This window comes from Echiichthys vipera, assembly GCF_963691815.1.
Source record: "Echiichthys vipera genome assembly, chromosome: 1".
Classification (NCBI taxonomy): Eukaryota; Metazoa; Chordata; class Actinopteri; order Perciformes; family Trachinidae; genus Echiichthys; species Echiichthys vipera.
In genome coordinates this window covers 19018931-19031291 of record NC_139826.1, presented here as the reverse complement: position 1 = coordinate 19031291, position 12361 = coordinate 19018931, and the positions used below count along the sequence as shown (strand labels likewise).

At 42.5% G+C, this 12361-nt stretch overlaps 1 protein-coding gene across 1 annotated transcript; it reads left to right on the top strand.

The window, feature by feature from the left end:
* Nucleotides 1-945: 945 nt before the first annotated feature.
* kif28 (kinesin family member 28) lies at nucleotides 946-11927 on the top strand (the record flags this gene model as incomplete). The annotated part of the gene is given in 28 exon segments (XM_083916586.1): nucleotides 946-971; nucleotides 973-1117; nucleotides 2799-2990; nucleotides 3898-3948; nucleotides 4086-4238; nucleotides 4341-4376; nucleotides 4539-4658; nucleotides 5226-5333; nucleotides 5537-5691; nucleotides 5772-5883; nucleotides 5970-6037; nucleotides 6263-6405; nucleotides 6519-6640; nucleotides 6877-6967; nucleotides 7186-7246; nucleotides 7528-7651; nucleotides 8121-8256; nucleotides 8344-8462; nucleotides 8669-8776; nucleotides 8883-8975; nucleotides 9138-9278; nucleotides 9396-9466; nucleotides 9613-9747; nucleotides 9990-10156; nucleotides 10553-10647; nucleotides 10957-11089; nucleotides 11280-11413; nucleotides 11769-11927. Coding segments are annotated over 28 exon segments (3198 nt in total).
* Between the last annotated feature and the right edge of the window lie 434 nt (nucleotides 11928-12361).

Sequence of the window (12361 nt, the reverse complement as noted above, 5' to 3'; positions counted from 1 at the left end):
AAAGGTTCTTTTGTTTTTTTTCCTATTAATTTGGTTAATTAATAAAGAGTCACAAACTTTCTGTATGCCCTGGGGAAGTTGTATAGTGTGAAAGAAACAAAAATACTTGCACAGTGGTTTGGAATTGTTATGGGACTTGTTAAAAGGCGTGTTTGATTAAATTTATGGCAACGACCATGTGACACCGGCGATTTTCTGATGAATATATGTAGAATGTCTTATTTTTGATGACTGCTCTTTGATAAATATGGCAAAGCTTGAATACTTCTCTACCTCTGGTGTTGAGTGATTGTCTCAGTTCTTGGTGGGTTGATGGAGAACCTGGACCACAAAGTCCTTTTCCTTCTGTGTGCAGTGAACCACTGAAAGGAGCGTCAAGTGTCTAATTATCCTTAACAATAGATGAGACGTTATCTTTCTGGTACCTGAGATTATATCGGTCACATCGTTCTTGTAAAGGTCATGTTTTGGTTAATATCTGAACTGTAGCCTTTGGGGTGATGTTTCGTTTCCAGAGAGTGACAGATATGCTGACATTAATGTAGCTGTAAACACGTGTAACCACCCTGTATGAATTTGAATCTCCAGAGCTCTGTCTCTTCTATAATTTATAGTGGTAGAGGAGGTGAAAGTGAAACCAGCCTTATCTCCACTGCTCCACTTCACTAACAAAACACAAGGTTGGGAATAATAATATAATAAATAATGTATATATATATTCCATATTAAAAGTAATGATGATGCCTTTTTATTAAAGAACTAATCACAAGGCAGATTGCTAATATTTAATGTAGCCTGTGCCTACAACACATTTAGTTAAGACTCAAGGGTTTAAGGTCTCCACTTTTCAGCAAGTAAATTAAATGTTTTAGTAAAACCTCATGAGGCATTTCCTAACAGGCCAATATGGACAACAGTCCCTGTCAAAATGACCTGATTGTGTTCATGTCAACTTGTAACTCGACACAGTCCCGTGTCCCTGTGTGAGGGAGCATATCACTCAGTGTGCCAGTCTCCTATCCGGATACCTGCCTGCTGCACCATGAGGGCTAAAGTCTCAGACATGCACAGTAAGGACTGTGTCAAAGTGGCCGTCAGAGTCCGACCATTCAACAAGGTCAGTGTGCATTCATCGTGTAGAATATGTACAATTTCTCTTAGGGGTGCTGTCATCTGTTTCTTAATGCACTCAGTTTCTCTGTTTATGTCATTGATGCTTTCCTAATATGCATGCATTGCAATGGACTGTGTTCTTAAGGTCTCACATTCATTGACAAATGACTATACCTTAGAGCATAGGTGTCAAAGTCAAGGCCCGCGAATGACTTATCTTGGCCCCCGGGATGATATTTGATTAGTATTAGAACCGGCCCGCACGCCACAGCCGCCTGCTGGTGTTTTTCACGCACCAAAACTACATTACCCACAATGCAACGCCCCGTGAACTCACTACAGCGCCGCAGGTGGGCCAATTCAATATTCATCAGCATTCAGGGCAGATGTCAACTTTCAGAACCCCCCCCTCCCCAATAATGGCTAAAAGGAAGGTGGACGATGAGCACAGGGTGTTTCAAGCTAGGTGGGAGGCAGAGCACATGTTTACAAAGCTGTGCGTCTTTATCTTGATATTAAGGAACACATTTTATTTTTGAAGGGCATTTTCTTTTTTGTTGTTTGCCTGTTGAAAATGTTTTCCTTGAAATAACTTAAGTCATAAGAAAATATTGCTGTATTCATTTAATGTACAGGACATGGGTTTTCTCTTTGAAGGAAGTTTGTTTTTGTCTGTGAGCCTGTGTTAGGTCTTGGTTCAATAGGTTATATGCAATCATTTTATTATGTTTTAATAAACATTGAACCAGTCCGGCCCTCGGCTTGTAGCAAATTAGTTTTTTTGGCCCTCTGATGTATTTGACTTTGACATCCCTGCCTTAGAGCTACTAGGGCCCGACCGCTATGGGATGTTAGAAACATCTGATTTTAGAGAGATTTGATCAACATGGTGAATTTTTGAGCTGGAACGAACCTTTTCCATGTAAATTGTGCACCGGTATAAAGATGCAAAGGTACTCAGAAGACTGATTTCTTAAATAACTGTTAAAGACTATTTTAGATTATTTTACATTGTTACATTGTTTAGCCAAGAAATGAACACGGCGAAAATAGAGCATAATTTTCTGCAAAAAAAAGGTTTTCTCATCAGTGTATATTAGAAAACAATCACCAGTACTAATATCAATGATATCAATATTGGCTCTACTGTAAAATTCTATGAACACACTGATATAAGCTACCAGTTCAACCAGTTAGAAATAATATTAGTACGAGTGTTGTCTAACAAAAAGGATGATTTGATTGCATACACATGTATTACTTTTCCACAAAAGACATATTAAATTCAAAATTTTATTGATCGTCTTAAATCCTAACAAAACTTATCTCAAGAAACTTTCCATGAAGCATAGGTCAGGCACGAACGGACAAACCCTAGGCTCTATGGTTGGTGGCCATCTTTGTTTACCAGTTAGGGAAAAGAGAAAGAGAGGGAAAGACCCAGAGATGCACAGCAACTATAATAATAACAAATGTGATTGGATACAGGACGTTGTGTAGCCTGGTGCTAAGATGAAAAACAATGGATCTGCTGACTCAATAGACATAACACTTGAGTTATCAGACTCCCACTTAATTGTTTATTTATCTCTTTTTTTAAACTTTAATTTCCTCCTATTTTCGTTGAAAACCAAATTAAATCCTCCCACTTTTCTCACTCTCCTTCATTTCCTCCCTACATTCAGAGAGAGAGGGACGCAGGCAGCAGATGTATTGTCTCCATGGTGTCGAGCTCCATCACCATCCAGGACCCGCGTGAATCCCAGAGTCGTCGTTCGTTTTGTTTCGACTATGCCTACTGGTCCCACAGCGGTTTCTCACAAGACTGTGGCGGCCTCTACGTGCCTGAGGAGCCCGGGGGACGATACGCTGACCAGGTCAGCCCCAAGACATCCTGGTAGACCCATAGAACACAGTGAACACAGAAAATATAGACAGTAAATGTAGACTGAACAAACATTAAGTTAACATTAAGTAATAAACAACGAGTTAAAGGTCCAATATTATGCTTTTCCAGGTTCCTACTTGTATTTTGGGTTACTACTAGAATATGTTTCCATGCTTTAATGTTAAAAAAACACACAATATTTTTATATATATTTATATTTACCTGTATGGGGCGGCCGTAGCTCAGTCCATAAGTGACTCAGCTGGGAACCGTAGGGTCGTGGACCATGAATGGAGTGTGGACTGGTGGCTAGAGAGGTGCCAGTTCATCTTGCTGTTGAGCAAAGCACCGAACCCCCAACTGCTCGGAGCTGATCCATTGGCACCCCCCTCGCTCTGACATCTCTTCATTAATTGCATGTATATAAGTCCTGTTTGTGCATGTGTGTGTATTTGGGCCTGTGTGTGTAACCTGAATAATAATAACAGAGTTAAAAAATAGAATTTCCCCTTGCCGGATTAATATAGGAATTATTCTTCTTCTTCTTTCTTCTTCACCCTCGCTCCGTTTTAGCACCTGTCTCTTTAAGACCTCCTCCTAAAAAAGCCCAGTCTGCTCTGATTGGTCAGTGTTTCCTGGTCTCTGCATCGTCATTGCATTCAGAGAATGACTGTAGCAGCACTTTCTACCTATATATAGTGTAGTTGTGACATCACAACTGTACAAAAGTCCTGACAGCTCCTTTAAAGAAACAGTTTCTGAATACAGGCTGTGTGCTTTTCTATACTGATTGAGCGTTTTGATACTTTGGAATATTTATAAATCACACTGCTTACAATGTGAGACCTTGAAGCAAGGCAATACTGAGTTACAAGCTCACAATGATCTATCCCCAGGACAGTGTGTTTCAGGACCTGGGAGAAGGAATACTGGAGAATGCACTGCAGGTAACAATCATCATATATTTAATTGGAGTGACATTCACATTCATGTCACACCTTTTTCCCACTCAAGCAGATTTTGTTCTGCGCTAGTTGGCTCATAATCTTTTTTGATAATAAAAGCCCTGAAACGATGTCTGCAGGGTTACAACGCCACACTGTTGGCCTATGGGCAGACCGGCTCCGGGAAGAGTTACTCGATGGTGGGCTACGGGCCTAACAAAGGCCTGGTTCCTAAACTGTGTCAGCGACTGTTTCAGGCCATTAGAGAGAACCAGGATACCAGACAATGTCAGGTAAAGAGTGTGCGTGGCTGTTTCTCAGCATCCAGTGTCATGTATGGCTGTGCGGTGGTTTTGTGAAATTTCTGAATGTCCTTGTTCTTGATGTTTACACAGGTTTTCTTCAGTATGTTGGAAATCTACAACGAGCAGGTACCATTAGGGATGTTTTTCCTCCTTCTGATTTGTTTTTGTGTCTACTTTATCTGGATATTACGTTCAATAACAAGTTATTGTCTTGGGTACGTGACCAGCGCTGCCTCCTTCATTAACTTCTGCATTATTTTCTTTTTTGTCTCTCTCCGCTCTGTCCAGGTGGTTGACCTGCTGTCCCGGGGGTCTCGTACTTTAGGGGGGCTCAGAGTCAGAGAGGAGCAGCAGAGAGGCTTCTATGTGGAGGGTCTCCGAACAGTCCCATGTGAAAGCGCAACACAGGTATGAATGGAGAGTATATGCACAGAGAGAACCCCCTCTACATACAGACAGTAACAAACTGTGAGATAGTGAAGGGGAGCTGGATAGATAACTGTGCACATTATACTCTAGGAGCTGAGTCCTGGGTCTCCTGTCAGTTTTATTATCATAGAATTATAATACAAGAGCTGTTAAGAAAAGAAAAAGGAGCTATTAGGAGTGATTGTAGCACCAAATAATGTAATCAACTCTAGGCTCTATGTAGAATTTGAAATCTGCAACAGATGGTAAGTGGTACATTTGTATCAGGCAAAGATGCACTAAAATAAAAGCCCTATCAATGGTAAATGAACCCACCTGTACCCGTGCTAATGGGTCATTGTGCAAGGATCTTAGATTAGACGGCCTCAGAAAAGATGGCTAATGCAGAGTGTTATGCGATAAGACAACAGTGATTCTGACTGAAAAAAAAACATTATTGGGTTTTATAACATTTTCATGAAACACTTATTGGGTGCTACAGGGAAATGTATCTGTGTTGCTATTTTGTATCAGGAATCGTGATAAAGTGGGAATGTTAAAATGTAGGTGGAGCAGTTGATGGAGCAGGGGACCAGGACCCGGACCACTGCTGCCACGAACATGAACGCCAACAGCAGTCGCTCGCACATGCTCATTATCCTCCAGCTCAAACAGGTAAGAGGCTCCACCTTCAGCTCAGCTTCAACACACATTCTCCAAGATTTTGATTTGTCTGTCCCACTATGTACACTTTAATCTCAAGCTGTTACATAATCATTTACCTGCATGTGTGCTGGTGTCTATGTACCTTTCTATGTGTCAGAATACTATCTTCAGGTTTCTCCAAATGTTTGTTGTTCACCGTGACTCCCTGTCAGATCTTTTCCAAAGAGAGCATCACAAAGCAGTCCAACATAAACTTGGTGGACTTGGCTGGCAGTGAGCGTCAGCGGTCGTCGGGGTCCGAGGCAGACAGACTCAAAGAGGGCACAGCCATCAACCTGAGCCTCACCACCCTTGGCAATGTTATCAGGTTGGCCTTGTGAATACATTAACTTTGTTCCAATTCAGTTTAGATTGTCAGTATCTTTCACATCCTCTTCTCTCCTCCAGTGCCCTTGCTGATGTGGCGGTGGGGAGGAAGGTCCTCCACATCCCCTACAGAGACTCGGTTCTCACCAAGCTGCTGCAGTCTGCCCTGGGAGGCAACAGTCGCACTGTTATGGTAACAGACACTTTAGAGAAAATAGTGCTAACACACTGTTGTTGCATTATGTTATTTCTAATTGGAAACATCCATCAATTGTCAAGATTGCCACGCTGAGTCCTGCTGATATCTGCTATGAGGAGTCCCTCTCAACCCTGCGCTATGCTGAGAGGTACAACAAACCATTCATGCAGTGTAACCCATCATGAATACAGCAGGTTGCCACCATAATGACAAGAAATATGTGGTTAAACTTCTACCCCAATTGCACTTGCCTTCATTCCTCCTTACTCATCTGCTGTCTTTTCTCTCTTCTTTTTCATTCACTCATCTGCTCCACCTGTACCCCATCCAACCCCCTCACTCCTTGTGTCCCCCACTCCCCTCACCTCTTTAGGGCGAAGCGTATCCAGAACCGAGCTGTGGTGAACGAGAGCCCCACTGAGCGTCTGGTGAAAGAGCTAAAGGCCGAGAACACCAGACTGCTGCAACGACTGAGCCGTCTGGGCCAAGAGGGACGCAGAGCGAACGACGAGACCAGTAAGACTCAGTTTTAGAATAGAATGGAATTCAGGAGGCAAGGGTCAATGCGTATATGTACGTGCGTGTGTGTGTGTGTGTGTGTGTGTGTGTGTGTGTGTGTTTGTTTTCAGAGGAGCTTCGTCAGCTGCTGGCCCACAATGAGCTTCAGATCAGAGCCATTCAGACTCTGTGGGAACAACATCTGCAGGAGGCACTGAAGGACTGGGAGCAACAGTACGCTAACATCACACAGGTACACACAAACACACACACACACACACACACACACACACACACACACACACACACACACACACACACACACACACACACACACACACACACACACACACACACACACACACACACACACATTCACATGAAAATCTACATGAGCACAGAACTTAAATGCACTTGGTCAAGTTTTAGAGTTTACAGTATATACATCTTTGTACATGTACTCTCTCTGTCCCTCTCCTTCACTGTAAGGAGAGGAGGATGATGCAGATGCATCCCTACGTCCTGAACATCAACGAGGACGCTCAGCTGTCAGGGGTGGTGAAGCTTTTCATTCAGGAGGGTAAATCTGTCTTTGTATTGGGATGAATATCTTACTGTCTAGTTCAGTACACCTTGTAGAGAGGGACGTATTAAGAATGGAGAATGCCACAGAGGTAAGTAGGCTAGAGAGTTGGATGTCAGAAGTGAATGAGCAGCTTGTCATAGTCAGACAGACCCTTTGTTACAGTTATTATTAGTGTGTTCATTACCACTCATCAATGCTGTTTTATGTTCCAGGGGAATGGGACATCGGCCTATGTGACTCTTCCCCCAGATCCATCTCTATCAAGGGCTTAGGGTGAGTTTACATCACATCAACATCAGGGAACAGTTGAACTTCACAAACCAGTGCAAGTAAAGTCAGATTAGAGAAACTCAACAGTCTATATGGAGTCTAAAAGTGGATGTGAACGATGTAATTGAACAGGGATCTGTCATGAGTGTATTCCACCAAGTGCATCCTGGGACAGGCTTTTAAAGAGAGTGCAGGGTTGTCTGGAAGCTTAGATGCCCTTATTCAAAGTGTCTTTCTTTCTTTCGCTCACATTTACACACGTGTATGTGCTTTTTGTGTTTCAGAATCCAGGAGCGCCATGCCGTGTTAAGGAATGAGCAGCGCCGGGTAACATTGACCCCACTGGCAGAGTCAAAGATCATTGTCAATGGCAACGCTGTCTCTCAGACAACTGAGCTGCAGCACCTGGTGAGTGTCAACACATACACAAACTTTACGATATGAAGGTGCACACACACACACACACACACACACACACACACTACACTTTACTGTGGTTTACTGTAACTAACTTACTTCAGTAAGAAATGCTGCTCCACTTCATTGTACTTTACTGTAACTTAGTTGTGTAGGAAATGCTGCTACACTCAATATGCTGCTGAACTGCACAGTGCGTATTGTTGTACATTGTATATACCTACGCTTAACCACAATGTCTGTTGCACTCTGTCACACTTAGTTATTGTTTGATTTATTTTATGTTAGCTTTATTTTGATTTGATTATGTTAGCTTATTGTAACTCTGATCCTTTCCCATCTTTGTATTGAAACTGTCGCACTATAATTTCCCTCGGGATAAATAAAGCTTCTTGAATCTTGAATCTTGAATCACACACACACACACACACACACACCTTTTTATTTTCTATCCTGGTAGGACCGCCTTATTCTCGGTTCCAACTGCACCTATCTGTTCATTGGTTATCCCTCTGAGAGGGGCGGGGATGACTGGAGCCGCTACGACTACGACTATTTCCAGTCTGAATTGGCTGCTGCTGAGGGCATCCACCTGGGTAAGCAGGGGGATCAAGAGCTGTAAGTAAAGGGGGTTTATATTTGGAGGGAGACTTGTTAGATATTATTTATGTATCTGTGTTTAGGTGAGTCGAGTGCTGGGTCCAGTCAGACAGACCCCAGTCTGCTGGCCGTCTTCTATGACTACATCAAACTGATGCCCATGGTGGCTGAGGCCAACCAGATGAGCCAGGAACTGAACAAGGTAACACAAACACATGCAGCACATTTTAAAAGAAACCATATTATGCTCATTTTCAGGTTCATACTTATATGTTGGTTTTCTAGTACAGCCTGTTAACATGCTTTAATGTTAAAAAAAAACAAAACAAAACTGAAGCGCTCCGTCCGTCATTGTTATATATTAACAGTTAGGAAACATCTGCAATTCATCGTCTGCCATGTTTGTAGGGGGTGGAGTTTAAGTTGGAGATTAAGAATCTGACGCTGTCGGATTCAAAAGGACATGATCTTGAGAAGGAGATTGTTATCAGAGTCACCTCTAATGGAAGACAACAGGTTAGTGTATCTATCTATCTGTAACGCACACTAGCTCATAGGCTTATATAATTACAATTTCAATGTAGGTTTGAGAGGTCTTTCATTTCACACACTTGCTCCCCAGGTATGGATATGGTCCAAGACCAAGTTTGTGAACCGAAAATTCCTGATGGAAGAAGCCTACCAGCAGCATCAGGTTAAGAAGAGCGGAGACAATGTAATTTAGTGGAGGGAATGTTGCTCATGTAAACCGTAGTGATTGACTATTACAAATCAGCAGAAATGCATACTTTTTGCGTTTCTATTTTTGCTGTCCCTTTTAGATGTTGGTTGTAGCCCAAAAATATTGAACTTTTTTTTTCTTTATTCTTGCTGTCAGAGAGTAGATGGGCTATCTACAGCTGCGTTAGCCAGAGATAAAGACCCCTTCTGGGATCCTGTGGAGCCTCTGCTTCTAGGCACTGCTCACCTCTGGCTACAGTCTTTGGCCTTCCGCATTCCTCTGGAAGAGCAACTTGAGGTACACACACAGATAAACTGCGCACACACACACACATATATATATATATATATATATACACACACACACACACACACATTTACACAGTGATACTAGGTTGGTAATCTCTGTTGGCAGGTGCTGGGGTCAGAGGGCACAGAGGAGGCCATTCTACAAGCACAGCTGGTCCCCTGCACCTCCAAGGGACTGTATGAATCATACACACACACACAGACACACACACAGACACACACACACACACACACACACACACACACACACACACACACACACACACAGTAAATAACCTGTATAAACAATGATATAATAATAAAACATCTTTCTCACCTCCCAGCCCTCAGGGAGAGGATGACATTCTGATCGACCCGTCTGAGTTACTGGGTCGACGACTAGACTTCCAGCTGGTCCTAGAACAGTGTTGCGGCCTCCGCTGGATCAGAGAGGCCCGCAACAGAGGGGTCCAAATTGGGTAAGGCATACAGTACGGGGCATGGAAGGCACTGAAGAGAGTTTTAAGTACAGGAAGGGAAGATACAATTTGTGTATGGCACAGGTATATCCAGTACATTAAGTCGGACATGAGCTGTTTTCAGTGGTGTTAGGATTGAAAGTGAAGAGTCACGGTGGAAGCATGGAATATAACTGTCCTGTGGGTTCATACAGCCAGAAGTGAGGGACTGTTCTTCCTTCTTCTCGCAATCTCTCTATCAGTTTCAGGTTATTTGACTGCAGCCAGCCTCTCTTTTCTCCGGCTGTGTGGCACAACGTCAACCCTCTGCTGGATCACAGAGTTCACTTTGCCTCCCTCCACACCTCCCAACGTCTGTTAGACTACCTGCAGAGCAGTGCTGTGGTGCTGGAGCTCTGGGGCCTCCAAGGTGAAGAGAAGAGAATGACGGATGATTGAGCAACACTCTCCATATTTTTACTGTAGTGTTGGCTGAGAGCAAGAGACAAAATTGGAGGCTTTCAGTTTGTAAAACAAATATATAGTAGTATATAGTACATAGTTTGAAATGCATTATGTCACACTGCTGTAATATCTCATTTCACAGCAGCAGCCAAAAATAAAAGCATTCAGATATTCCCCTGCCTCCCTCAGACTCGCAGAGATCAGTTGGAGTGGGATAGAACTGAACCGTAATTAAATTTTGGACACTGATGTTCATCTCTCACCCTTGTTAGAAACATTTCATAATAGCTATGTTCAAGGAATTTCTACACATACTGAGGTATCGGTAAAGCTGCTGACAGGTGTTGGTTCTCCATTCCAGAGGGTTGTACTGACCTGATATCATCTCTGAAGGGAGTGAGGATGACTACAGAGGGCATCTTTATCATTGAGGAGGCAGGCCCAACAGACACTGCAGTGAGTTTAATGCTGAATCCACATTCCTGCGTCAGGAATTATCTTTCCCTTTTATGTGTTTCTAAAGCTGGGTATAACTCTATGGAAGAGATACATGTGCAACCTAATACATTATGTAATTACCTAATTAAGATAGCAGTAAAGTAGAATTGTAAGCGCATAGGATAGGAGGGAGGATAATGAGTAATTCTAAACAACTTTATTGCACAAGCTTGATGTCGTTTTGTATTCGAAGAACAATTCATAAAGCAAACATTTCAGTCACTGTGCTCATATATATCTGTGTGTATGTGCGTGTATGTGTTGCAGCCTGTAGACTCTGCAGAGGTCCGCTGTTCAGTGAGAGCTCTCCAACAGGAGTTGGAGGAACTGAAGAGTGTCAATAATTCACTGAGAAAAGAAAATCATAGTCTGAGAGAACAACTCAGCACAGCCAGGAATGGTAACTGTTACACACACAACGCACGTTGAAAATTGAAAACACAAATTAAAACTGCAGGTCACATCTACTACTTTATAACAGACAAGCTTTAAGAGTATGGCAAAATAATCCCATTCATAGAAATAATAAAATAAGATTTTATGACTTCTTTGTGTGTGTGTGTGTGTGTGTGTGTGTGTGTGTGTGTGAGGTGGGGAGAGTGTACGCAGCCGGTCGATGCGTCCCAGCTGTGATGCAGAGTTTGCTCGTGCTCTCAAGGTTTTCTACCACAGCATGACCTCAGTCAGGGCTCAGCTGCAGCGTCTGCGCCGACACAGGCCCAGCGTACGTAACCACACTATGTTAATTTGACAAGAAATCTTTAGAAGTTCTTTACATTGTTTCACATCATCATTCTATTATGTACAATCATTGTACGTTACCAAAATCAGATGTACAAGAAACATCTGCAAACTGGGCAGGAAAGGCACTTCAGTAAGTTATGGAATTTACAATCAGATCTTCAGTGAGACACACGTTGTTGAAAAAAAAGTGTTTTTTGGTCAATCATCTAGAAAAGTACCAAAGGGATTTAAGAGGAAGTTTCTAATATTAAGCCCTGTGTGTATGGTTACATACAGGTATGTAAGGTTAACTGTTGATGTTAGTTTTGAGGCTATGCGTTTCATGTTGTTTCCAGGAGGAGTCAGACCTGCTGGGGCTCAGACTGTTTGTGGACGAGCAGAGTCGTCTGCTGAGGGATTTCTCCGAGCAGCTGGAACAGAGTGTCTCCACGCTCAAACAAGATGTAGCCGCCATTGTCCGCCGGAAACGAGAACGATCAGGAATCTGGTCTTGACCGAGTTAACAGATTTTCACAAAGTATTAAAAAGAATGTCTTATTCTTTATTTTACAACACTGCAGGATTTTTAAATATGTGTGTGTGTGCCGTATATGTGTAGGGCTAAGTAGCTGTTTGAATTATTGCCGTTTTCAAAGTTTTTCCACTGTGTTGATTTTAAAACCACATTATGCCATTGATGAAACCAGCTTAAGAAATGTGGTCACTGAACTGAACTTTTATACAATGCTGATATTTGCAAAAGCCACAAGAGGCATACAAATTTTATGTACGATTAAAGAAAGTAAAGTTGCATTAAGGATTCAAGGAAAACTGCCTGACAGTGTTGCAGAGTATGTCACATTCTGCGTGATGGTGACAAGAGGTCATATGTGACCACTACACATCACCAGGTGTAGTAGCAACATAAGTCCAGTATTAACAGAATATG